The 24,199-nt window shown below is 40.4% G+C and overlaps 1 protein-coding gene and 1 long non-coding RNA gene across 2 annotated transcripts; both read right to left on the reverse strand.

The window, feature by feature from the left end:
• Positions 1 to 6,682: 6,682 nt before the first annotated feature.
• LOC309714617 lies at positions 6,683 to 8,443 on the reverse strand. The gene is made up of 3 exons (XR_014278966.1): positions 8,253 to 8,443; positions 7,245 to 7,324; positions 6,683 to 7,055 (listed from the first exon to the last, which is right to left on the reverse strand). It is a non-coding gene; the product is annotated as an uncharacterized lncRNA (long non-coding RNA).
• A 3,905-nt stretch (positions 8,444 to 12,348) lies between these two features.
• On the reverse strand, positions 12,349 to 23,495 carry LOC309713992 (neutral cholesterol ester hydrolase 1-like). Its single transcript, XM_082546010.1, has 5 exons — positions 23,279 to 23,495; positions 20,641 to 20,863; positions 18,318 to 18,387; positions 17,091 to 17,262; positions 12,349 to 16,311 (listed from the first exon to the last, which is right to left on the reverse strand). The coding sequence occupies exons 1-5, from the start codon at positions 23,411 to 23,413 to the stop codon at positions 15,691 to 15,693; spliced, it is 1,221 nt and encodes a 406-aa protein (XP_082402136.1). The 5' UTR covers positions 23,414 to 23,495; the 3' UTR covers positions 12,349 to 15,690.
• Between the last annotated feature and the right edge of the window lie 704 nt (positions 23,496 to 24,199).

Consider the following 24,199-nt stretch of genomic DNA (forward strand, 5'->3'; position numbering starts at 1 on the left):
GTTACTGTAAAGACATCCTTGTCTCTCTCAGTGTATGTGTGTTTTGGCTTTATCAGTTGTAGATGTCAGTATGTTGTCCTTCCATAATGTCTGCATACTTTTGGCACAGAGTGTGGATAGCAAGTACTGTGATTATAGTCGGATAGAGGGAATAACCTGGTTCCCAGTAGTCCAACTCCTTGAAATTATTATTCTGCCTATCAATCCCATAACGACTCTGACACTGATCACAACAAAGAGGGGAAATACCTCAACAAACATGCACGAACATTTAATCCACAGCATGCAACTAATTTGCATGAATGGAATTTCTTTATTGCTCCTTAGCTGTGGTGACTCTCAAAACGGAGCCAATGAGAACCCAATGACAATCCAGAAGTTAGTTGCATTTTGCTCTGTTGCTTGTGAAGCTTGCACACAAGAATTTCACTCGCATGTGCTGCACCAGTGTACCAGCACATGTGATGTGACAATAAAAGTGATTTATTTTATTTTAAGAGGATCAATAAGGAATTGAATTAATAAGTGATATCAGTAATGGAATCGGAATTGCTAAATTCTTATCCGTTCACATCACTAGTCCCGCATGGAAAGCACATGATTACCACTTCTCGGATGAACTCCTTACCAGACAGTTCAGGATTTCCAGCATGTCTTGACTGCACAGCTGTGTTATGTTCATGCCACTGCATCTCACTGTGCTTAATGTCAGGATTTCAGGGTGACTTTTACGAAACGTGAATATTCGTCTCCTCCTGTGTTAGCGTTCTTTTTGCTTTGCATTATTGTTTGTTTGATTAGCTAAACCTGTCGGGTTTCAAGTTTCAGGTCATGCAGAGCCACCCTGCAACATTTCTTTAAAGGAACTTTGAATTGATTGTTACTTCAGTGGTTGCAAACCCTTCTGTCACTGGGATAGCGTAGCAGCCAGTCATGATACCGCCACCATGCTTTACAGCAGAAATGAGGTATTTCTTTTAAACACGTCTTTAATTAAGGAGTAAAACTCTTCAGATTTTAAATCTCTTTTGCAAGATTTTTCCTTGGCCTTGATAAACAGAATTATTTGCATGTTTTTGAAGAGGGAAACAATAGTTACAAAAGAAAACCCACACAAACATCAGAGAAAATTCCAACTCCACAGAAAAGGATCCTGTCAGTGTCAAACCACAGTGCTGACAGTGCTAAGCCATCCAGGATTTGATGCTGGTTTGCAGTATTATTCTTTCCACTAAATGTAGCATTGTGTGTTTTACCAGAAAGGCAGATCTTTTTTGTCTCGTGTGTACACACAACATTGCTCTAGAACACAGGTGTCGAACTCCAGGCCTCAAGGGCCGGTGTCCTGCAGGTTTTAGATGTTTCCTTGATCCAACACAGCTGATTTAAATGGCTAAATTACCTCCTCAACATGTCCTGAAGTTCTCCAGAGGCCTAGTAATGAACTGATCACTTGATTCAGGTGTGTTGACCCAGGGTGACATCTAAAACCTGCAGGACACCGGCCCTCGAGGCCTGGAGTTCGACACCCCTGCTCTAGAAGTACTGTGGAAAAGCCATGTGCTTCCATATAAACTGTTCTTATCCATTAAACTGTATTTACAATCACCAAGGGAGCTCATCTGTTTGTAAGTAGGATTATCGAAAAAGTTAAGGGGGATTCGCATTTTATGTGGGTCAACTTAGAAATCATTCCATTTATGACATCCAGAGCTGGATCCAGAATTTGTTTCTTTACCAGTTTTGAGAACGTTTAAAACTGGATATTTCAGATTAAAATGGGAGACATTGTCTTGATCATACCCTGGGCCTCGATGCATGCATGGTGCAGAGGAAATGTTCAGGCTAACTGGAGGTCTGCTGTCTCTGTTTGCTCGTGTTTTTATAGCGGACAGATGGAAACAGATTACAGCACATTGTAGACATGTTTGGGTCTGCAGGTGTTTTGTTGTTCCCCCTTTTGTTTGTTCTTTACCTCTTTCAGGAATGGTTGGTACTAAATTTCCTCCATTTGAAAATAGTTTGCCCCGTTGTGGATTAATGGACTCCCAAGACATTTGATAAGCTTTTATGGCCTTTCCAGGGTTTGGTGATGTTTTATGCTTCTTATAAATGTCATGACATTAAACCAGCCAATCTTTCTTCAGATAGCCTTCGTACGTCTTTATTTGCAGGGATGGGCACCTATGCAACCCAAGTTTTGAATCTCACCCCTTGTAATTAAATACTTGACTCTGTGTAGTTTTTGGAAAAGTCATGAGCACAGAGGTCCACTTAGTTTTTCCAGTCTTAACTGTAAGTTATTACTCAGCTTGTTTTCAGGCATGAAAACTGCATTTATTTGTGTGTGTGTGTGATTAGTTTGGTCAAATTGTTTTTGTCTGTAACTAAGATTTATGTATTCATGAGTAATCAGTGCAGAAATAATTCCGCAAACCTTTTCTCCAGCTCAGGCTCAAGGTTGAGATTTTATGGTGTCCGCATACTTTTGGCTAGATTTGTATGCGTGTTTGCATGTCGAACATGTCCTTGTGCAGTCTGAGGCCCACATTGTGGTTTTCTGTTCCTCCCTACCAATCTTTCTCTGTCCTCCCTCTGCCTTTCTCTCCCTCTGTTTCTGCAGTTTCACCCTCCCTCCACCTCTTTTCAAATTGCCTTACACTCCCTTTTCTCTCTTTGCCGGTCAGGAAGAAGTGAACAATATGACCTTTAGTCGCAGCGATAACATTCTCCCTCATGAATTCCCAACTGCTCCGGCTTTCATTTCACATTCTCACCAGTTTGTTTTCGCTCCTGGCAGCTCTGTTTTCCCAAGAAATGATCATCCAGGCACCCGGTGATTAACGAGCAGCACGAGGGGGCAGGGAGCAAGTCGGGCCTCTGCAGGGTCACACATAGGCAAACCGCACAGGCGCTAACTATACTTCCATGCTATAGAATGTCTCATCTGTATTCTTATCTTCTCTCATATGTCCCACTCATAAATGCAGTGGGAGGTTTTCAAAGTGGTGTGAACGGTGAGAGCTGCATGTTTTTAAATCTCCATGTGGGGCGAATGGAAATGTTTGCAAATGAGACCCAGAGGCAGGGATGACTTAAGCCAAACTGCATCCCTGGAGCACAATTTGAGCTGCTGGGAACCCCCCATTAAAACCCCAGTTCAACCTATCCTGTCACTTTTAAGTAAAAGCTAACTACAGTAGATACAGCTGACTACACACGGCTACATTATTATGTTTTGTCTGGAGCGTCTCTTACGTCAGTCAGGACACCTGTACGGAGTAATGTTTATGATTTCGACTTGGAGCTTCTTTGGAAAATGTGGTAATAACACAGGACGTTCCTAAAGATATAACCCTGCTTAAGATAAACAAGTTTATTTTGAACATTTACAAGAATTAAGTAATTGACACATATGGACATTCAAAGAAATAACATCACAACATATTAATTGTACAAATAATTCAAAATGTATGTTTGAAAGGAATTAAGAAGTGTAAACTTATATGATTCTACACCTTCTTCCTGTAAATGATCACAATATTCTTAATTTTTAAAGTCTTAAGGTTAAAGTGAAAAATCAATCAGGATTGGATTCTTTCTAATGAACAGCGAGGGCGGCTCTAAAAGAAAACATTTAAAAATCTTGGGGAGACACTGCTGCCTTTATCTGTGACCTCTGTAAACACTCATTTGATGAGTTTATGTTATTAAACGATAGTTTCAAGTCTGGTTTAATGTAACGCAATGTCCATTTTGTATGTTCTGAGTAACTTTAGCGTAAAAAGACATTAAATAGAATTACATTTGCCCTGTATTCAAATTATTAACTGAAAATTTACACTTACCACTTCATCAGGTACACCTTGCAGGTACTGGACCCCTTTTCTTTCCAGAGCTGCCTTAATTCTTCATAGAATAGCTTCAACAAGATGCTGGAAACTTGGAGACTTGGTCCACATTGCCACATTGCATCGATGATGCAGTCCTCCTGCACTGAGATAGTGACATGATCCTCAGACGATGGATACACTGTGGTCATAAAGGGACGGACAAAGGCTGTGGTGTTTAAACGATGCTCAGCTGGCACTACACTGAATCGTCAGTGCAGGATGGATCTGTGTTTTCATGCTGTTTGCTCCAGTTTCCGACCAACTGAATGTTGCAGCAGAAATCATGAATCATCAGACTAAAGTCCTGTTGTTAAATTTGTTGAGCCCATGGAATCTGCAGCCTTATGTCTGTCGAGTCAGCATTCTGCAACAGCTGCAACCATAAGCTAGATGAGAAAATAGATGAATGGTGTGTTTCTTAAAATTAAGGCAGATATATTGATTTTTCACTCCCTAATTTTTATAACCCAGTACGTGACAATAACAAAACTATCAGAATATCTGTAGAAATATAATAATTTTACTCTGAATCTCATCTTATCTTAGTTTACTGTGTCGCTTGTGCATAATTATACAAGAAGAACAACTGCACAGTTATTTTGGGATTACCACTTGGGTATTATAAACATAATATAGATTTGTAATTTTTAAATAGCAAGGGTTGTGGCAATATAAATAGATCACAACACCACATAAAGTTAGGAGGCCAGTTTACAAAAGCCAAAGAATTCACATATCTGATAGTGCACAGCTAAAGGTTAAAGGTTAATGTACTTGTCATCATCGCTGATTACTTAGACTTCACAGGGTTACATTTGGGGATTAGTCTATAGATTTTTTCTACATTTCCCAGAGTCTTTGACATGTGGCAGTTCTCGTGAGCCTGTGATTTATTCCCTGTTGAATTGCAGACTTTGAAGGATCCAGCCTCTGATCTGCAGACAGAATGCATGCTGGGATAAGCTCTTGGCTCTGCAGTGGCTCTAAATGGGATTAAGTGGTTGTGGAAAAACAATAGCTGAGAGAATATTCATGCAGTACTTGCACTCACTCGTGTGGCTTGTTTAGCGTCAGGCTGCAGCTGTGTCACTGACCCACCACCCACTCGCTCAGAAAAAGAGTGTGTGGTAATGAAGTCCTTATGGGCAATTACACGCTAATCAAGTGTGCAATCAAACACTGAGCATGCCCCGTGGCCAAGAGAATAGGTTTCCTTTGAACATGTGGGGGAGTGTGCATTAAGAAGTAAAACCAGGTGCTGCTAATTGCAAATATTATTCTCATATTTTCCCATTTAACATTTACTCTTCTGAGTCAGCACAGATGTAGGCGTAAGTTACTCTTCTCTTGCACGCCTGTGTTTTTGACGAGGAAGATTTTTAGTAATCACAGGTATGCTGAGACTGACTCAATGCAAAGAGGATAGGCAAGATCATCTGAGCACTCAAGTAACCATGCTATTTCATGCTACACTACAGGAAATAGTGGTTGGGGACCACAGCACAAATTACTACAACTGAACTTGCCGTCTCATTGCCTTTGAAAACAGGCTGTGTAACACTGTAATGAAATGCCTGTTTTTACACAAGTTTACATAAATGGCAAATGGTGAAATTCAATGTGTGATAAAAAAAAAATGCTGGAAAAAACACACTCAGAAAAATATAATATGGGAAAGCGTCATTTTGTTGGCCTTTTTTGTTTTGCTTATAGTATATGAAGTCAGTTTGGGGTACTACAGCAATTAACAGTGATACACCAGCAAATACTGCAATGCTGTTGCTGTCTACATACACAGGAATTCACATTAATGACCACATTCAGAGTCCAGCCTGAGGCACAGCGAGTGATGCTGCAGGACAGCAGTTTAAACTGTGTATAAGTGACATAGTTTCTCCATGACATTGCTTTTATATACAAACATGGCCAAAATACTGTGAACAACTGTGAGTTGTCTGCCTACAATAATGAATAATAGCTTGCAAATCTTCTGGAAGCTAAGTGACTGCAGTCAGTCCAAGTCAGACTGACTGTTTGGGGACAGGTCGCACTCACTAGATGATCTGTGCAACAGGGGCGGATCTACTGTGGTGGCATCGGGTGGCGTGTGCCACCCTAAAAATCGTTCAGCCAATAGCATCGAAACAGCTTTATTTCTTGTTGCCAGTAGCAACCAAAGCCTATGATTTCACCAGAGCACATTTTGAATCAACACCATGGGCATTTCGAATTTCAACAAAGGTGTTTGATTCCTAAACTTTGGAAATGGAAAGACGGTGAGAGTTATTAAACCAATAAATCATGAACAAAAATTCTCCAGATTTTTTAAATGTTTTGTAAATTTAAGCACAGTTTGATTATTACTAATAAAAAGAGTGTGAAACAAAATTAGAGTTGTATTTCTAACTGATCCACCTCATGTTCTGTAGCCTTCTGGGTTTTATATTTTTGGGCTACATGCTGGTTTATTATATAGGCTATACAGTACATAAAATCAAAAATGTAACTAGTTATTTGGGCTAAAGCCAATAAGAAAGTTACAGACTATGTTTATATGAAAGGTGTATACTTACTGCATTTGATGTATTTTAACCATATATAATACATATGACAGAATGTAAAACCTGTACAAATGTAAAGAAATGGCTTTGATTTTGCCACCCTGTTTGATTCCAGTGCCACCCTAAAAAGATTTCTCTAGCTCCACCCCTGCTGTGCAGTCACCTTTAAGTTGAAAGTGCTCACCCAGAGGTTGAGGCTGTTATGTGCTAAACCTCTGAACACGTAGTTGGTCACTGCTACTATTTCCAGTGAATCACTAAAGGTGAAAAAAACAAACAAGCAGGTTGCAAAAACCAATTTTTCTTAGTCTTAAAGAGGCTTCAGTCCTGTTTTTATTCTAGTGTGAGTGAACCAAATCAAGTTTGAGTTGGGTGCCTGTTACAATTACTGTTTTCTTAGATCTTTTATTTTAACAGCTTTATTTCCTGTGACATCTTTGAATATTTGATTCATGTTGGTCATTGATGAGTTTCAGTGTCGCATCAATAGTTTTTGGTTTGTGTCGTGGAAGTTTAAGTTCATTCCTCCTTCTCCACTTTTCCCTCTTCTTCGTCTTCAGGTTTAGTTTGAGTCCTCGTGTCTCCATGTTCAGTATGTTTCCTATTAAAATGTTGTTATTAGAAGTGAAAGATTGCAATCAAAGCATATAATCTTAACCTTGTGAGAGCTAAGTCATCATATGATGACATTAACTCTACACTATCAGAACATGTATTACTGTTTTTACATTTTTTGGCAACTCGGAGACAAAAAGAAATAACTACCCTGACATGTATCAAATATATTTACATTTTTCCAAGGCATGTGGTTAGAGTTGAGGTTCTCATCAAGTTATTATTCTCGCACCAATGTGCCAATTCCTGTGAACCCTGAAACGCAGTAGAGGCAAATTAATGATGGGAAATGTATTTATTATTGAAATAAAATACCCATCCTAGTCAGATGGCAAAATGTGAAATGAAACGTAATTTATCCATTTGTATTCATGAGCACAAACTGTCATGAACTGTTGTGTGACAATCAGCAAGATTTTGAATCTCACGTATTTTCAAAAGGAAGTATATTTCATGTCTGCAGCACATATGTGGTCCAGACAAAGCGGGGACGCGCCACCAAGAAAACCGAAGTTTAGAAGAAGCGGCAAGCATTGCATTTTAACACAAGCAAAGATCTTTTTTAAGCCTAACCGAGGCACTTTTGATATCCAAACCAAACCAAGTAATGGATTCATTAAAATAATAAAAAATGATGTGTGGCTCAATCTCGGGTCCCTGGTGTGAGCAATGAAATTATTTCTTTTATGTTAATGTCTAATGTCAGTTGGCAGAACAAAAATCATATTCAGTGACAGGCAAAACTGTAAAATTCAAATCTATAAATTAAAGGTCGTAACTACCTGCTGTGAGACTGTGTGGGAATATCACAATGATACATATAAAAATATAGCTGGTATCATAAATTACACCACTGGGTCACTTGAAGGAAACCGACCACATCTAAACTTAAGAAAGAGCAGCTTTTTAAACTTTTCTCCTTTCTAGCTCTCCGTAGTTGTGAACATACACGTGTTCATTGTTTTACACAAGATCCTGTGCAGCAGGAGGGTCTGTACTTTACAATGTAAAGCACCTTTGGGATGATAGTTGTTCTGATTTGGCGCTAGATAAATAAAACTGAATTGAATTGAATAGCAGCTAACTGAAATTAAAACATGTGTTTAGAAAAGACAACAGGAAAGAGTCATAATTCACATTTTGGCAGTGAAATATGATAAATCTTCAAAGAAAAAAGACCCACCCGTGTTAGAGACATTGCTGCCTTGCAGTGTAATGTTATACAATCTTTTCCCCTCTGATTCCTTCATGCTTTTCATCAGCAGGGATCTCCTGAATACCTCCTCAGCTGTGCTCATTGCAGGCTTGATGATGCAGGTTTGGTTGTTCATAGCATGCAACGACAGAAAGACCTGTTTGTCAGGGAGAAGCATATTTTTGCCATTTCTTGATCACATGACCAGGCAGGCATGTTGTTTACTGTCACACAAGCACCTGATGAATTTCCGGTTCCTTGCAAGCTTTGACTTGAAGAAGAAAAAACAAACGAACAAGGAAACCTTGGGATGGGAAGCCAACCTATTTCTCTGATATCCAGTGTGAGATCGGCTCAGACTGAAGCCAGTTTTTCACCCGGATGACAGATGGAGAAAGTCTGGCACAAGTTTCTCGCTCTGCACATGTTTTTACTCTCCAAAATGTCAAATAAGAGACACTGATTAAAATCGGTCTTAAAAACTAAGTCGAGGAATTAAAAAATATTGAAGTGCAAATCTATCACATTCACTACAGAACAATTTGGTTTTACATCGTTTATAGAAATATGGTAGTGATAAATAACATCAACCCATATGCGTAACGGTGGATTTACTGGCTGAAGGTTTGCGTGCATTGGAGGATTTGGCGCAATCTCCTGTGGTAGACTTTTATTGTGAAATTCAATACCAGTTCATTAAATGCTGCTAAAAAATAAGTGCTAGCACGTGCGTGCTGTATATTTGAAAGACTTAGAATACGTGTAATAGACATACACGCTTACTTACTTAGAAATGACAGCAGTGGGATGAAGAATAAAATAAGTACATTATAGGCAATTATAATAAATGCTAATTTAGTGACTATAATTTATGAATGTGTGATCCATAGCGAATTAACTGAATAAATAATTATGTAAAGTCTAATTAAATCACTCCGGAATATTTGTTTTGTTATTTCAAATATTCCAATCATAATAAATAAACCCCTATTTCATTTTTAATATCACTAATGAGTGTAATCTACGCTCCTAATAACAATAATTAAATGTGAATATCAGACTTACTGTTGGCTCATGATGGACATTTAAGGGTAAAAGCAACACACATACAGATGTGAAAAATGAAGTACACCCTCACTGTTTGCATAAAAAGTAGTAAGGTAAGTAGAAGCTGGGTCCTGCTAATTAATTCCACCTGATTATCTGATCACCAGCAAATGTGAAAACATCTATAAAAGCAGCAGTTTGGGCAGTTTTGCTGGTGAGGACCATTCAGGTATGACACAGAGAAAATACATCAGCAATGATCTTAGAAAAGCTGCCCATCAAACTGGGAAGGGCTATGAGGTCATTTCCACACTGTCTGAAGTCTACCCCATCAATGCAACTTGAACCTTGTCTTTAGAATCACATAACAGAGCTTATTTAATGAGGATAACATATGCAATGAGGGGCAGTTCTCTGTTGATGCCAGAGGTTGGAGGAGAATACCCAGACAGCTTTGAGCTGACGGGAACACAACAGCAACTCAAGTAACCCTTTGTTACATGAAGTTACGCAAAAGAGCATCTCTAAACAGACAACGCATTGAACTGTGAGGCAGATGAGCATTAGCACAGACCTTCCCAAAGTGTGGGGCCCGCCCCCTAGGGGGGGCGCAGAGCCATTACAGCCATTACAAGCAACTTCATTCTAAGCCAAAGAGTAGAAAATATGGTGAAGCATATCTTCCCTTTGGTTTCACCTGCACAAGTGCCGAGGTAGGTCTCCCCTGCAGAATTGGGTTTCCCTGTGTCGGGAGCACACATTTAAAAATATATTTTTTGTTGTTGTTTATTAAAAAACAGTTGGGTAGTTGTTTTTTTAATCATAATTCATCATCATTTCACACCTTGGGAGCAGTTCGTTGCCCACCCCCCTCTCTTACTGCATGCGTTTGTGTTGTGTCTGTGTATCTGTACCCCATAGTTAAAGCTGCAGGTCCAAAGCCTTCCTCAGTGTCATTCCCAACACTGGTGACTACTCAGTAACAGGCTCCCTCCATGAAGCGGTGTGGGCTCTGTTTTTGTTTTTGGTGTATGTGGGCGCTGTGCTGGCCCCTCCGATCAGGTCTAGAGGTGACTCAGAGCTGTGCAACTGTGAGATGAGTAACAGCAAAGTAATAGTGACTTTAAAACTGAGGAAATCTGACCTTTGACTGGACTATTTGTTCTTTTTTCCTTATTACTATTATCCCTCTAAACTGTAGTTTACGATTATATATATTATATACTATAACCGCATATATTATGACTTCGTTATATAATTACCTGTGTGTATAATAATAAAGACAATGTGATGATGACTTGCTGTTGAAATGATGATGATGAGAATTAGAATAGGATAATGATGATGGTCTCAAATTGTTTTAGTTTTCCATTTTTCTGCTTGTCTTGTCTTATTTTGTCTGACTCAGTTGTAAGTGTAGTAATGAAAATAAAGCAGTTTGAAAAAGAAAATTAACATCACTTCATTCTTCTGTTTTCTTAGCGTAGTCGAAGAGTCTGTCAATCTTCTTGGAGACGAGTATATTGTTATTGAAATTACTGCCAGATCATCTGTGACGTTAAAATCTTCCATTTGTGCAAACATCCTCCGTTGGACGCATCGTGGACGGTCACATGTTGTTTGACACCTCAACCAGTCGATGGTAATGAAAAGCAGGAGCGGCGAAAGGTAGGAGCGGCACCAGCACCGAGGAATTGAAGTGTTGCGTTTGTGTTTTTGCCAACACCGTCTACAGAACTTTTAACTGTAACTGTGACCACCAGGTGGCAGTATTTAACCAGCAGGTGCGTGACATGTTTTCTGAAGTGTAAAGGTCTTGATGTTTCTTCTTTTCCTGCCATGGTAAATAAGAACATGTTTTTAATTACTTGGTTAAAAAAAGGTTACACTGCCTCACTGCTCCATCTTGTGGTAAAAACTGGTATTACACAAAAGTAAACTGGAGCCCAAGTTCAGCGTGACTTGACATTTCTCCAGATCGATAGATTTTTTGACAAAGTCACAGCAGTTATCGTTTCACATTCTGATAATAGTTTAGGTGAATGTTGCAGGAGATTTAAAACAAAAGAATTCTATGACTGAAGTGCTGTGCAAATGTGTCAAGCTACCCCTTGTTTCTTTATATTTCCTTCCAAGGTGTCAGACATTCTTGAAATTTTTAAAGTGGTCTTGGGTTGTAGTTCTCCACACTTTCTGGTAGTCTTTCAAATTTTTTCTCTGGACACTGACTGCTTTTTCCCACACCTTCAGTCCAGTGCCTGTACTTGTTTGTTCCGCTCCTTATCACTTAAGCAAAACAAAGATACCCAACTCAAGGGATGAATCAGTGGTGTCTGCACACAGCAGATAACTTGGCAAAGAATCAATTTTGAACTGTATCTTTAGGGTCACAAATTTCCAAATTTTTCAGCTGAGTCTACAAAAATGTCACAGATAAAACAGTTTGGCAGGCAAAAGAAATGCAATTTTACATTAACATGGTGATGCAGAGATCCCAAAGAGCTATTAGCTGAAAACTTAGTGACAGAACAAAAGAAGCACTTGCAGGCTTAATAAATTATCTACAGCAGATGAACAGTGTGTGGAAGTCGTGTCCTTAAGGAGAAGGAAAAACCACTCCTGCAGAGACCTGACACAGGACCTGAGATCGGCATCTGGCCCTTCAATCACACAAGCTTCATCAGAAATGGTCTCAGTGGAAGGGTGGCTGTCAAGAAGCCATTCTTAAGGAGGGGAAACAGGAGAAAAGGCTGTGGTAAGTCAAATTACACAAGAACTGGACTGAAAATCAGGGCAACAGGTCAAATGGAAGGAATCCAAATTTTACATTTTGATTGAAATCATCATCAGCGTGTGCGGAGGCGGTCAGGCTGCTCAGAAAGTTCAGGCTGTGTTGAAGAATAAAGGTGGTCACACCAAGATATCGAATTGTATAAACTCGGTTTTTGCCTGATATACTGTAACGTCACATTTTTCAATAAATCACTGCACATTTTTCCACTTTTTACAAAGAAATGGCTTGAGACTTTTGCCCAGTACAGTACCTTTAATGGTCAAAAACATATGGGTTGTGACTTGAAGAGGGATATGCCAGAAAAAACTGTTTAAAAAGCACTCTGACAGTAGTACTTCACTGTGTCTGATATCATTTCTATGCTGCTTTTACATGCTCAGCAGGACGGTTAATTAAAGCACAGTGTTACCAAAACCTGAACCTCATTTCAGCTGCAGTCATATCAACATCAGTAAAGTTATAAATGATTTATGGGTTTGGATCTTGGCTTTTTTGAATAACAGCAGATGTAGATAACAAACCATTATGTTGCTCTTCTACCCGGTGCTGCTGAGCACCGCCTGCAGTTCCTTTGTCCTTTTAATCACAGCTTAAAAACTTATCCAGGAGTGTCACGGGTCTCCCGCACTGACACGTGCACGGACAGAAAATTAAAACCCAGATTACAACAAACATACAGCGCAGAGTGGAAATAAAAACATAGATAACATAAAAGGAAACCTCTTCATCCTCCCTGCACAGTTGTGACAGCAGCCAATAAAACAGCTCCTTTACGAGATTTACCAGCACTGCAGGAGCACATCTGGGCCCGGTTTTCCATATCGGCTCGCCTGAAACAACCTGTTGCATAACCCGACTCGCATTAAAACCTTATTTATACAATGTGAACCCATTAAACGCATAATTTCACATACAGAATTAAAATGACAGCACTCAGACTTACTTTACCGCAAGCCCGCGTGTCTAATTTATAGATGAGTTTGTACGTGAATAAAAGCCACATGTTAGAAATAAGACGTCTGGAATCATTTCCTTTAAAGGAGAGAAAGAAAATTACATTTTTGTGGAATAATTCGAGGGGTGTAATGACCACCCTCAGCTCGGCGTTCCTGCTCCAGTCGGGCTGAACGCCAACAGCGAGTCATTCACCGCCGTCAGTTCATTATATTTGTTTTGAGCCAGCAGCACCGGGCGAGCGGGAAACGTGATATTCCGCTTGGGACCGATTCTCTCGTGGCGATAGAGCAATTTTACTCTTGTTTAAAAAGTAATAATTCACAGCGTTCATCATTGCATTGGCCCCGTGGTCCAGTGGTCATCTGAGAGTGAAGTTACAGAGATTGAGAGACAGTTTGAGACATACATTATTGCACAACCCAGTGAGTATACACAGCTGTGAACTCTGACATACTTTTACAACACACACACACTAAGCCCGACTGTCTGGCTTTGTGTGTGTGTGTCTTCAGTGTCTCGTTACATCATAAAACATCATATCTGAGGAATTTTGAGCCGTACTACAGGCCAGCTGGGCCTGTTGTCGTTTCTCTTCATAATTATGCTGAAAATGAAATCGAATGTTTTCAGTCATTTCAGTCCTGAATGTCACCCAAAAGTCAAACTTCCTGCTGCAAAAAACCCCAATTTGCAGCAAATGACGTCACTTTGTTATCAAACTTGCGAGGTTTAAGTTATCAGCCATCAGAATGTGTGATTTTCTGCTTTTAAAAAAGCCTAACTCACAGCAATCAAGTAAAAAAAACGCACTAAACGGTCTAACGTTAAAGAAGAACTGTTTCATTTCTTGTCATAGAAGTCTGTTTGTTTATCCTGTAAATTACAGGCTTTAGATTGGGAGCAGGGCAGCTGGAATATTTAGGCCTCTGAGGGTTAAAACGACCCAGAGAAAATGCAACTGATGGCAGGAAATGTTGGAAATAAGCCACAGATTATCCTTCAGCACGGTTAAGCTGTGGCTGTGTCGTTTCTTCTTGCACTTCTTCTTAAACTAAATAAAACGTTTTTTCACCACCTCGGCTGTGTTTAAAAAAACAAAATAATAATAATTCAATGTTTAGTATCCAGTGTTTTCTCAAGTCTGAGTGTTAATATGTATATTTTATATCGTTTTCAGAGGAACTTTGCTAATAAAAATCAAAAAGCATACCTGACTATGATAAATATCAAACCTTTGATTCACATTTAACTGATTTGTACTTCTTAGCATCACTGAGATCAGATATTAAGATGAGAACTAGCAGGGATGCAGTGACCAGACATGAGAAAATGTCAGTGAAATTCACAAGTTTGCACATTAGCAGGTCCAGATTTAAATGTATCTTTAGTTTGAGTGACTAAAGTGGCTACTAATGATACAGCTGACTGCAGCTGACATTAGAGGGATAAATTAAGCCTGAAATATCCCCTAATCACTGACCATCAGCTACAAAGTGGCGTACGACAAGGTTTTAAGTTACGACTCAGAAATTAAACGGTTTTAGTGGAAGTTGAAACCACACACAGGAGCAAGCTTGTCATTTTTTACGGCACTCACGGGGTTATACACCATGAATCTCTCCCCCGTGGCAGACTGTAATCATGCAAACTCTACGATAATCTCCTGAGGGTTACAACTGTGCTGACGCAAAGCATTTAAAAGCGTTTTTTTTAGTAGCCACATGGTTTGGTGGTTTTTAATCATCAGCCACTCTACTCACCACCATTCAAGTTCTAAGGTCCCCATTTTCACACAGTGGAGTAGATCCAGAGAGCATTGCAGAAAAGTCCAAATGGTCAGAATTGGACTCCTGGGGAGCAATCTAACTGATCGCTGCCTGAGGAGGCAACCTTGAAGGGTTAGATCGGCCCAATTTAAACCAGGTTTGACTTTTATGGGCGGAGCTGTGGAGCAAAAATACCGCCGTGTAGCTGTGCATCTGGCAGTGATGATGCCGAATTATGATAATTTGCTTTACTGCTGAGTAAAACAAGAGCCGCTCTTAGTTTTCCTGTTGTTGCACTGACCCACTAACTGACAGCAGTAATTATACTGTGGGCCAAAACTGCTGCAGCGTTAGCCGTTTGTTTTAATGAATCACCTGCCAGCGAATCACAGTTGTATGCTGCTATGGCACAATGTTTTAAGCTTTAGGGGTTTTCGGCGAGTATTATTGTATAAAGAAGTTTCTTATATGTTTATATTTGTAGTTTTCTACTCGTTTCCATTTTAAAACGAATAAATAAAGGTAATAAGTATAAAACCTGTCTTTATAAGTTTGCCATTAATTATATAGATGTTTCTATATAAAAACTTTCTTTGGTCACAGTTGCTTGAAGACGTTTTGGTGTCAGGACACACTGAGGATGTGCGGTGGCGTGTTTGATTGTAGATTTATAGGTCCAGTGGTTTTAAACTTTAATGTGCTAAACAGACGCCTCCGCATCGACACAGTGGATCCAACCTTTGACCTTCTTGGCTCAAGCTGGGATGTTTTAACAGCTATGATCATGTTTTTTTCCGAGTCATCCCAGATTTCTGCCCCAGTTCATCTTTCATACCACAAAGTGGAAACTACGATTTTTTTCCTACAGATTTTGGTCCAGCCAGCGGATGTAGTTGTTCATGCTCCTCCGTCCCACGCTCGACATCATCGGCAGATACGCAAACACCATGCAGCCGTGAAAGCCGTCCTCATAGTGGTCACTGGTCACCGTGACGCCAGCGTCCTGCAAACGTCTGGCGTACATTAAGCCGTCATCCCTGAGCACGTCAAACTCACAAGTCATCACGTACGCCTTAGGCGTCCTACCCAGAACGCCCTGCTCCGCCAGCAGCGGCGACGCCCTCACGTCCGTGAGCCCCGGCACCTCGCCCACCACGCCAGGTGACCCGGTTTCTTTAAGCACCGGCCGGAAGTGCTTCCTGCGCTCAGTCGGCAGCAAAGCGGTCCAGTTCAGCTTCGAGCGAGTCTCGGCGCTGATGCTCGACTCGTCCAGAGAGCTGTGGTTGTTGGCGAGCAGGAGAGGCTCCAGGGAGGTGTTGCCGCCCAGGTACTGCAGCCAGAAGCGAGCCATGACGGGCCTGTAGAGGATGGGCACGGCCTGGTTCTGCTGGTAGGATGGGGTGTGGAAGTCGAGCGCCTGCAGCACGGGGTAGATCAGCGCCTGGACCTTGAACTTCACCTTCAGGGTGTCATCTGAGCTGAGCTGTGGACACACGCAAGCTTTAGATTTTAGTTCAGAGGAAAAACACTCAGAAACACCAGATTTCAGTCCTTACATAAAATATTCGGTGGCAGCTTTTTGCCTGATATTTAAAGCCCGACCAATTTTCTTTTTTTTGACTGACACCAATATCAATATAGGCCAATGTTTTTTCTCCTTTCAGAAATAGGAAACATTAACATTGATTTCTATGGATTCTAAGATAATGTGATAACGCATGTTTAAAATGAAGTTGTTCTACAGTCACAGTCGCAGCTTACTCGCTTGCGCTCTTCCCGACCCTGCACACTGTAAATGCTCTTCTTTTAGCAGGGGAAGGGCACTTTAGGACAAACCTGATTCACACTGTCCACATGCTGCCTTGTGTCACCTGTGTAATAACTCAAGCTGATGAGGTTAGTTTCTGAACACAGCTGGTGTCTTCTGACAGTTTCCACCGTCTCAGCTGTGATAGGCTGGTTAAACCAGGCTATAATGATGTCAAGGAGTGAAGGAGGACATGCAGAGGGTTGGTGGGACAGAACTGGATGTGATAGAGGCGGACGACCCACTGTGGCACCCACTCAAGGGAGCAGCCAAAAATAGAAGAACACTAAGATGTGCCCATTGCTGCCCTTTACATACAGGGTCGCTTACACCAGGTAATCATTTCAAGAGATAAACAAACAGAAACGTGTGTATTCTGCGTAAACAGAAAGTAGAAACAGTAGCAAACTACCCCAAAACTGCTTCTCCTTCTATGTATGCATTTGTTTTTCTACCTTTTGCGCCACAGCGGCAGCCAGGTTTCCTCCAGCGCTGTCTCCCGACACACACACCCTCTCAGGATCGATGCTGTAGTGCTCTAAAACCTCAGTGGACAGGAAGGCCCGCGACGCCGCTATTGCATCATGGTACTGATCTGGGAACACGGCCTCTGGAGCAAGACGGTAGCTACAGCAAACGGACAATTTAACATGACAGCAATATTATACTCAGGTGTTATAATGACGATAATTAAAAAATAGACAGAAAAAGCTAAAACTGGAGGTAAAAATGAACATCTGTTATATTAAATGTTGACTTTCTTTGTATTTCACAGAATATTAAAGTTTTAAATCCTTCATCTGTGATGATACTCCTGAGCTAGCAGCTGGGGTGAACAGTGATTTCAGTAGGTGCTTACTGCAGAGTCAAACAGGCTGAGCTGGGCCTGGTTAAAGGCTGTGGCAGGGATGTAGATGGGTTTAAAGGCAGAGCTGGGCTAGACCAGGGGCATGCAGTAAGCAGCCTTTCTGGCAGTGCTGAAGAGGAGAGCATATGAAGATGGATTTGGATAAAGAAGAAAAACAAAAGGAAGAATCCAAGTCCAGAAACTCTCCATTAAGAGGAGAGAGTCACCAGCGGGGGCAAACTGATTTGAAAGAGTAATCTTTTCCTGTGTAATCTTTCTCATGTCAAGACAGGACAGAAACTTCAGGCGGATTTTTACCAAAAGGGTAAACTAAAATAACAGAAAAGTAAATTTACACACACCCCTTAAATATCTGTGAGTAAATGGGTCTTTCAAATACTGACATCAGCCTAGAATGGCACAATCTTTGACCATAATCTCATCACAAGTTTCACTGATGTTTTGAGCACATTCAGCCACATCACATGGCCTTCAGCTAAACCACATCCATGATAAATGAACAGACCCGAGTCTGTGCTGCAGACTGTTTCCAAGGTCACAAACGGGCCTTGATGCTAAACATGGAAAAAAAAAAAAACTCTTGAAAACTTTCACCCAGTTTTCCTCCTTTGGGAAGAGTTTGAAACATGCTGTCTGAAATAATTGACTTTCAGATCAAAATGAAACAATCAGCTGTCATTGCTACGATTGGCTAAACAACAAGAGAAAAGCATAACTTGTTGTCTTCAAACCTTTTACATAAAAATCCACCACCTGCAGCTTCAATGTGAGGTTTGTTCCTTCTAGATTCACGTGATCGACGCCCAAAACTTACTCAACTGACATAATGACGGCATCCAGGTCCTCTGCCATCTTCCGGCAAAGATGGTCATAGGAGCGCATTCCTGTGAAGCACATAAACAGTGACCGATGCTGAAGTTACAGTAAGGCTACAGTAATATATTGCAAATTCATTTTAGGTTTAGTTGATAATACATTATACTCGATACCACGAGATTTAGAAGTCTCAGCATTCCTGGGCAGCAGAGGATGACTCATATGGCTGCTCATATAACTTCCTGTAGTAGTAAAGTCTTTGGGAATATGACTTTCAGATCATTTGACCTGTGACTTTATGACTTTATTGATTCAGTCGTTTGTTTTGACTCATAACGAATAAAAAGTTAAGTTATTTCTGTAAAATACTGGAGGTAGAAGCTACAATATGCTCACAAGCTAAATACAGCAAGTCTTTAGGCAATGAAAGCACCACACACCGAATAAATGAGGCTCAGTGATGATGACACGGGTATGAAGATGATAGCATCTTCATACAAAAATGAACTTTAGCCCAAAAAGAAAAGCAGTGTTTGCTCCTAATGTGAGAAAAAAGTTCACCCTTCATATACAGTGGGGCAAAAAAGTATTTAGTCAGCCACCGATTGTGCAAGTTCCCCCACCTAAAACGATGACAGAGGTCAGTAATTTGCACCAGAGGTACACTTCAACTGTGAGAGACAGAATGTGAAAAAAAAAAAATCCATGAATCCACATGGTAGGATTTGTAAAGAATTTATTCGTAAATCAGGGTGGAAAATAAGTATTTGGTCAATAACAAAAATACAACTCAATACTTTGTAACATAACCTTTGTTGGCAATAACAGAGGTCAAACGTTTACTATAGGTCTTTACCAGGTTTGCACACACAGTAGCTGGTATTTTGGCCCATTCCTCCATGCAGATCTTCTCGAGAGCAGTGATGTTTTGGGGCTGTCGCCGAGCAACACGGACTTTCAACTCCCGCCACAGATTTTCTATGGGGTTGAGGTCTGGAGACTGGCTAGGCCACTCCAGGACTTTCAAATGCTTCTTACGGAGCCACTCCTTTGTTGCCCGGGCGGTGTGTTTTGGATCATTGTCATGTTGGAAGACCCAGCCTCGTTTCATCTTCAAAGTTCTCACTGATGGAAGGAGGTTTTGGCTCAAAATCTCACGATACATGGCCCCATTCATTCTGTCCTTAACACGGATCAGTCGTCCTGTCCCCTTGGCAGAAAAACAGCCCCATAGCATGATGTTTCCACCCCCATGCTTCACAGTAGGTATGGTGTTCTTGGGATGCAACTCAGTATTCTTCGTCCTCCAAACACGACGAGTTGAGTTTATACCAAAAAGTTCTACTTTGGTTTCATCTGACCACATGACATTCTCCCAATCCTCTGCTGTATCATCCATGTGCTCTCTGGCAAACTTCAGACGGGCCTGGACATGCACTGGCTTCAGCAGCGGAACACGTCTGGCACTGCGGGATTTGATTCCCTGCCGTTGTAGTGTGTTACTGATGGTGACCTTTGTTACTTTGGTCCCAGCTCTCTGCAGGTCATTCACCAGGTCCCCCCGTGTGGTTCTGGGATCTTTGCTCACCGTTCTCATGATCATTTGATGAGATCTTGCGTGGAGCCCCAGATCGAGGGAGATTATCAGTGGTCTTGTATGTCTTCCATTTTCTGATGATTGCTCCCACAGTTGATTTCTTCACACCAAGCTGCTTGCCTATTGTAGATTCACTCTTCCCAGTCTGGTGCAGGTCTACAATACTTTTCCTGGTGTCCTTCGAAAGCTCTTTGGTCTTGGCCATGGCGGAGTTTGGAGTCTGACTGTTTGAGGCTGTGGACAGGTGTCTTTTATACAGATGATGAGTTCAAACAGGTGCCATTCATACAGGTAACGAGTGGGGGACAGAAAAGCTTCTTACAGAAGACGTTACAGGTCTGTGAGAGCCAGAGATTTTCCTTGTTTGAGGTGACCAAATACTTATTTTCCACCCTAATTTACGAATAAGTTCTTTACAAATCCTACCATGTGAATTCATGGATTTTTTTTCCACATTCTGTCTCTCACAGTTGAAGTGTACCTCTGATGCAAATTACTGACCTCTGTCATCATTTTAAGTGGGGGAACTTGCACAATCGGTGGCTGACTAAATACTTTTTTGCCCCACTGTAAGACTGTGTTTAACAAGCTCACGTTGTCACAGTGAGATCTAAACACTGAAACCAGCAGAAAAATAGGCTTAAAAACAGACTTAAGTTGATTGGATTTGTTTAACCGTCAGCAGCTTTACGGTTGTCTAAAGCCTCTTATGCACCGCACTCACGTCCGCTGCCGAGGGCCCAGCCGCCACCGTGGAAATAAATAACTCCTCTTTTCAGCTTCTCCCCTCCGATGGGATGAAACACCCGGGTGGGCACGCCTCCCAGCGCGGAGTCCGTGACGTTCACGGCGGGGCTGGAGCGAGCCTCAATCACCTCCACCCAGGACACCACCCGGTTCAACACGTGGACGCGGTGGCACACGCCCATCGCATGAGCTACATCACTCTGGAAATTTTAAAAAAGAAATAACTTTTATATTTTGTGCTCAAGGAAATTTTTTCAAGTACTTTTTGCAGTTCTCTTCTGTGGATTCTGTTGGTCTCCATCACAAACATTGAAATATTGCAGGTTTGCAGTTGAAACTATGATAAATCCCATAATACTGATGCTCAAAGCTGGTTACAGAACCACGATTTTGGCTTTAGATCGTCACACTTGGACTGAGCATGCAGAGAGTTAGCACAGGGTTTGCCTACACGACCTCATCTGACACTTTCACCAGTCTTAAAAGATTTTTTAGGTTTAGCTAGAGCTCTGCTCTGAAGCAGAGCAGATCATTAGTTAAGCTTGTGTGGCACCATTCGCCTATTCCCTGAAATCAGTTTACAGTGTAACCCGATAATCATTCCCACCATCAGGCACAGCGATTGTCCTCAAATTACACATCCAGAAAATTTTAATCTGGACTTTTTGTGCGGTTGCAAAGAGATTTAATAACGCATTTTTGTAATAATATTCACAGTTTTCTAAGGGAACTGATTTAGTTTGAACTGGAACGCCACAGGTTTGGGGTTGCAGTCTCCAAAACACAAAGAGAACCATTTGTCTCTTTGTGCTCAAAGTGACGGGACCTGAAGGTAAGAAACCAGCAGGGCGTGAAAACCTGTTCAATGTGGGGAACACGCATGGAAACTCGTCACTCAAGCTGTGGGCGTGTAAACTGTGTGGTGTTTAATTAATTGTGAAGCATTGCAGGTGAGCTACAGCTCTGTGGCATGTGGCCTGCCTAGTTAAAGGTCCTTTTTATGTTATTCCCTGAATACAGATTGAAGGACTGTGGCTGATTTGTACTTTTCCATTGATGGAAAGCCAAAACCTGTTTGGTCAGTGCCAATATTTTCTGTATGGAGGAAAAACTCTAATATATATAATATAGTTTATAATTAATTTCCCTGGAAAAACTGTCAGGATCAGGTTAAAATCTGCCAAATCGAATATGCAGATTTATCAACAACCCTTTGTGAAAGAAGCTTCATGCAGTAGTTCTGATTCTCCTGTGAAAGTTCTGGTTTACTCAAGTGTAGGACAAAGTTTCCCAGATAAGGTGAGGTGAAAGTCTTCAGATTTAGTCTTTGCCAATGTGTTGAAATGGTGACGACAACCAGCCTGAGGAGGTGTTATTGCTCCGCGTCAGTGAGTCACCAGCCCTGAAAAAATGCTGTGGTTAGTTGGAATCTCAAATTCCAAAAACTTCCCCTTACAAACAACTTATAATTAAATAATAATAATAATAATAATAATAATAATAATAATAATAATAATAATAATAATAACAACAACAACAAATATGAATTTTCAAAATTTGCACACCGATTAATCAAAAATTAAACCAACAAACTCCTTGTTCTGTGTAAAGAACAAAAAAAAAAAAAAAAAACCGAAGTTGTTGCTGTGCATTATTGCACTAATGCTCATTATAATCATTCTGGCCAATATAGTAAACAAATAGTAAACAAAATTAGTAATGCCTAAACAAATACATAAGGAGTGTATTTAAATATGAGTGAAAGGGATGCGCTGAAAGGCAAAACGAGGATAGTTTGAAAAAAAATGCAGCACAAAAATCAATGTTTTGTTTTAATAATGGCTGCAGTCAAGTCCAGCCACCTGGTGGGATTTTCTGGGAACATAAATTGCAAAATTTGCATTAAGAGTTTTTCTCTCTGGATCCCGTTCAGATTTAAAACTGCAATCAGGACAGAGAGAGCAAATCTATTTTAAGTGTCATATACAAGGATTCTGTAGGAGCCAGTAATGAAAGAACAATGAATGAATGCATAAACAAGAAGACAGAAAGGCCATCTTAGTGATGAAAGCAAGCTTTAAAATAACCCCAAGACTTCCTAAAACTTCTGGGTTTATCCTCTCAATTAACCTGTTGAACCTATGAACAGACTTAAGTTAGTTGTATATTTTCTAGTTACCTTTTATTTCTCGTCCTATTTCTGTATTTGTTTTGTTTCTTGTGGTTGTTGTGATTTTGTCTTGACGTTATCAATTTCAGTGTAGAGTTAGATCTTTTTAATCATTAGATTATAGTAGACATTCGTCAAAGGCGAGATTTTAGAAGGTAAGAATAGATACTGGCTGAGACTAAAACCATATTTTTATTCTTGTTTAGATTTGGCTTTTACAGACATTTTTATTTTGGCTCATTCGCCATACCAGGCTTTCATTTTAACCAGTAACTTCCTTCTCTCTGCACGACCTCGGATCTGCTATAAAATAAACCCTGATTCTCATATCACCCGTTCACCTGCACGGTTTCGTGCTTCAGGTGTTGTGATCCTAACAGCCCTGTCTTTCCTCACATCAACCTGCCCTTTTCTGCCCTCCTGTCAGTCATCAGTCAGCTCTCACCGCCTTCATGAAGCTCCGGAAAAGCGCGTCCAGCAACATCAGTTTCCACGGCTCGCTAACTCCGCTCGGTAGCGGCAGGTAGACGTAGTAGGCGGCCGCTGACAGCAGCACGGCTCCGGCCAAACGGAGCCTCATCGCGTCCACGGTTGAAACGAGATTAACCCTCCCACACGGTCCTGAGCGGTCGCTGCCTCCGCCAGAGATCGACGAGAATGGGAGGAATGACCCCGGCTTCAAAATTAAAGCTCTATGCAGAGAGCAGGGATCTTTTCACAAAGATAGGACGTTACGCTGGAAACATACATCTTATTTTGAAATGTTTCCTAAGGAAGTAGCTTAAGAATTTCGTAACATTGTTGCATTTGGGAAATGTAGTCCGTTTGAGCTCCGATGGTAAACCGAAATAAAATGCTGAAATAAAACTGCGACATTTTGACAAATCTTTTGAAGTTTTGATCAGATTTATAGCTATATTTGCAAACATTTTAATCTAAACGTTAAATAGAAATGTCAATTTATTAAGTATGAATATAAATTAAAATGGTAAATCCAAATATGACATTATAAATATTTATTTAAAATATGTAGGAAATTTAAAAAAGAAATAACAAAAATTGTGACGTGTAAATAAAAGTGATATACACTTAATATAAATAAACAATTTGAATTCTTAAATATAAAGTATACATTTTAAATCACAATTTGAAAGTATTCTATGCATTTTACAAATATAATTTTTTTTATAGTTAAATGTAAATATTAAATGCATATTTTAAATTTAACATGTTTGTATTAAAAATAATGCAAATATAAAAATATTACTGTAAACATTAAAAGTTTGTTTTAATAATTAAGTGATGAATCTAAATACTGAAATTTAAATGTTGTTGATGATGTGTTTTTATTTGTTCACAATGGTAA

Source organism: Aulonocara stuartgranti (assembly GCF_965226115.1).
Source record: "Aulonocara stuartgranti genome assembly, chromosome: 9".
NCBI lineage: Eukaryota > Metazoa > Chordata > Actinopteri > Cichliformes > Cichlidae > Aulonocara > Aulonocara stuartgranti.

What these genes read in the sequence shown, in the direction of transcription:
- LOC309713992 (XM_082546010.1), bottom strand. Translation starts at nt 23,413, where the DNA reads ATGAGGCTCCGTTTGGCCGGAGCCGTGCTGCTGTCAGCGGCCGCCTAC. An exon ending in CTGGGCCCTCGGCAGCGGAC is followed by an intron (nt 18,388 to 20,640) that starts GTGAGTGCGGTG and finishes TGTGCTTCACAG; the next exon opens with GAATGCGCTCCTATGACCAT. An exon ending in CTGCCGCTGTGGCGCAAAAG is followed by an intron (nt 16,312 to 17,090) that starts GTAGAAAAACAA and finishes GTGTGTCCACAG; the next exon opens with CTCAGCTCAGATGACACCCT.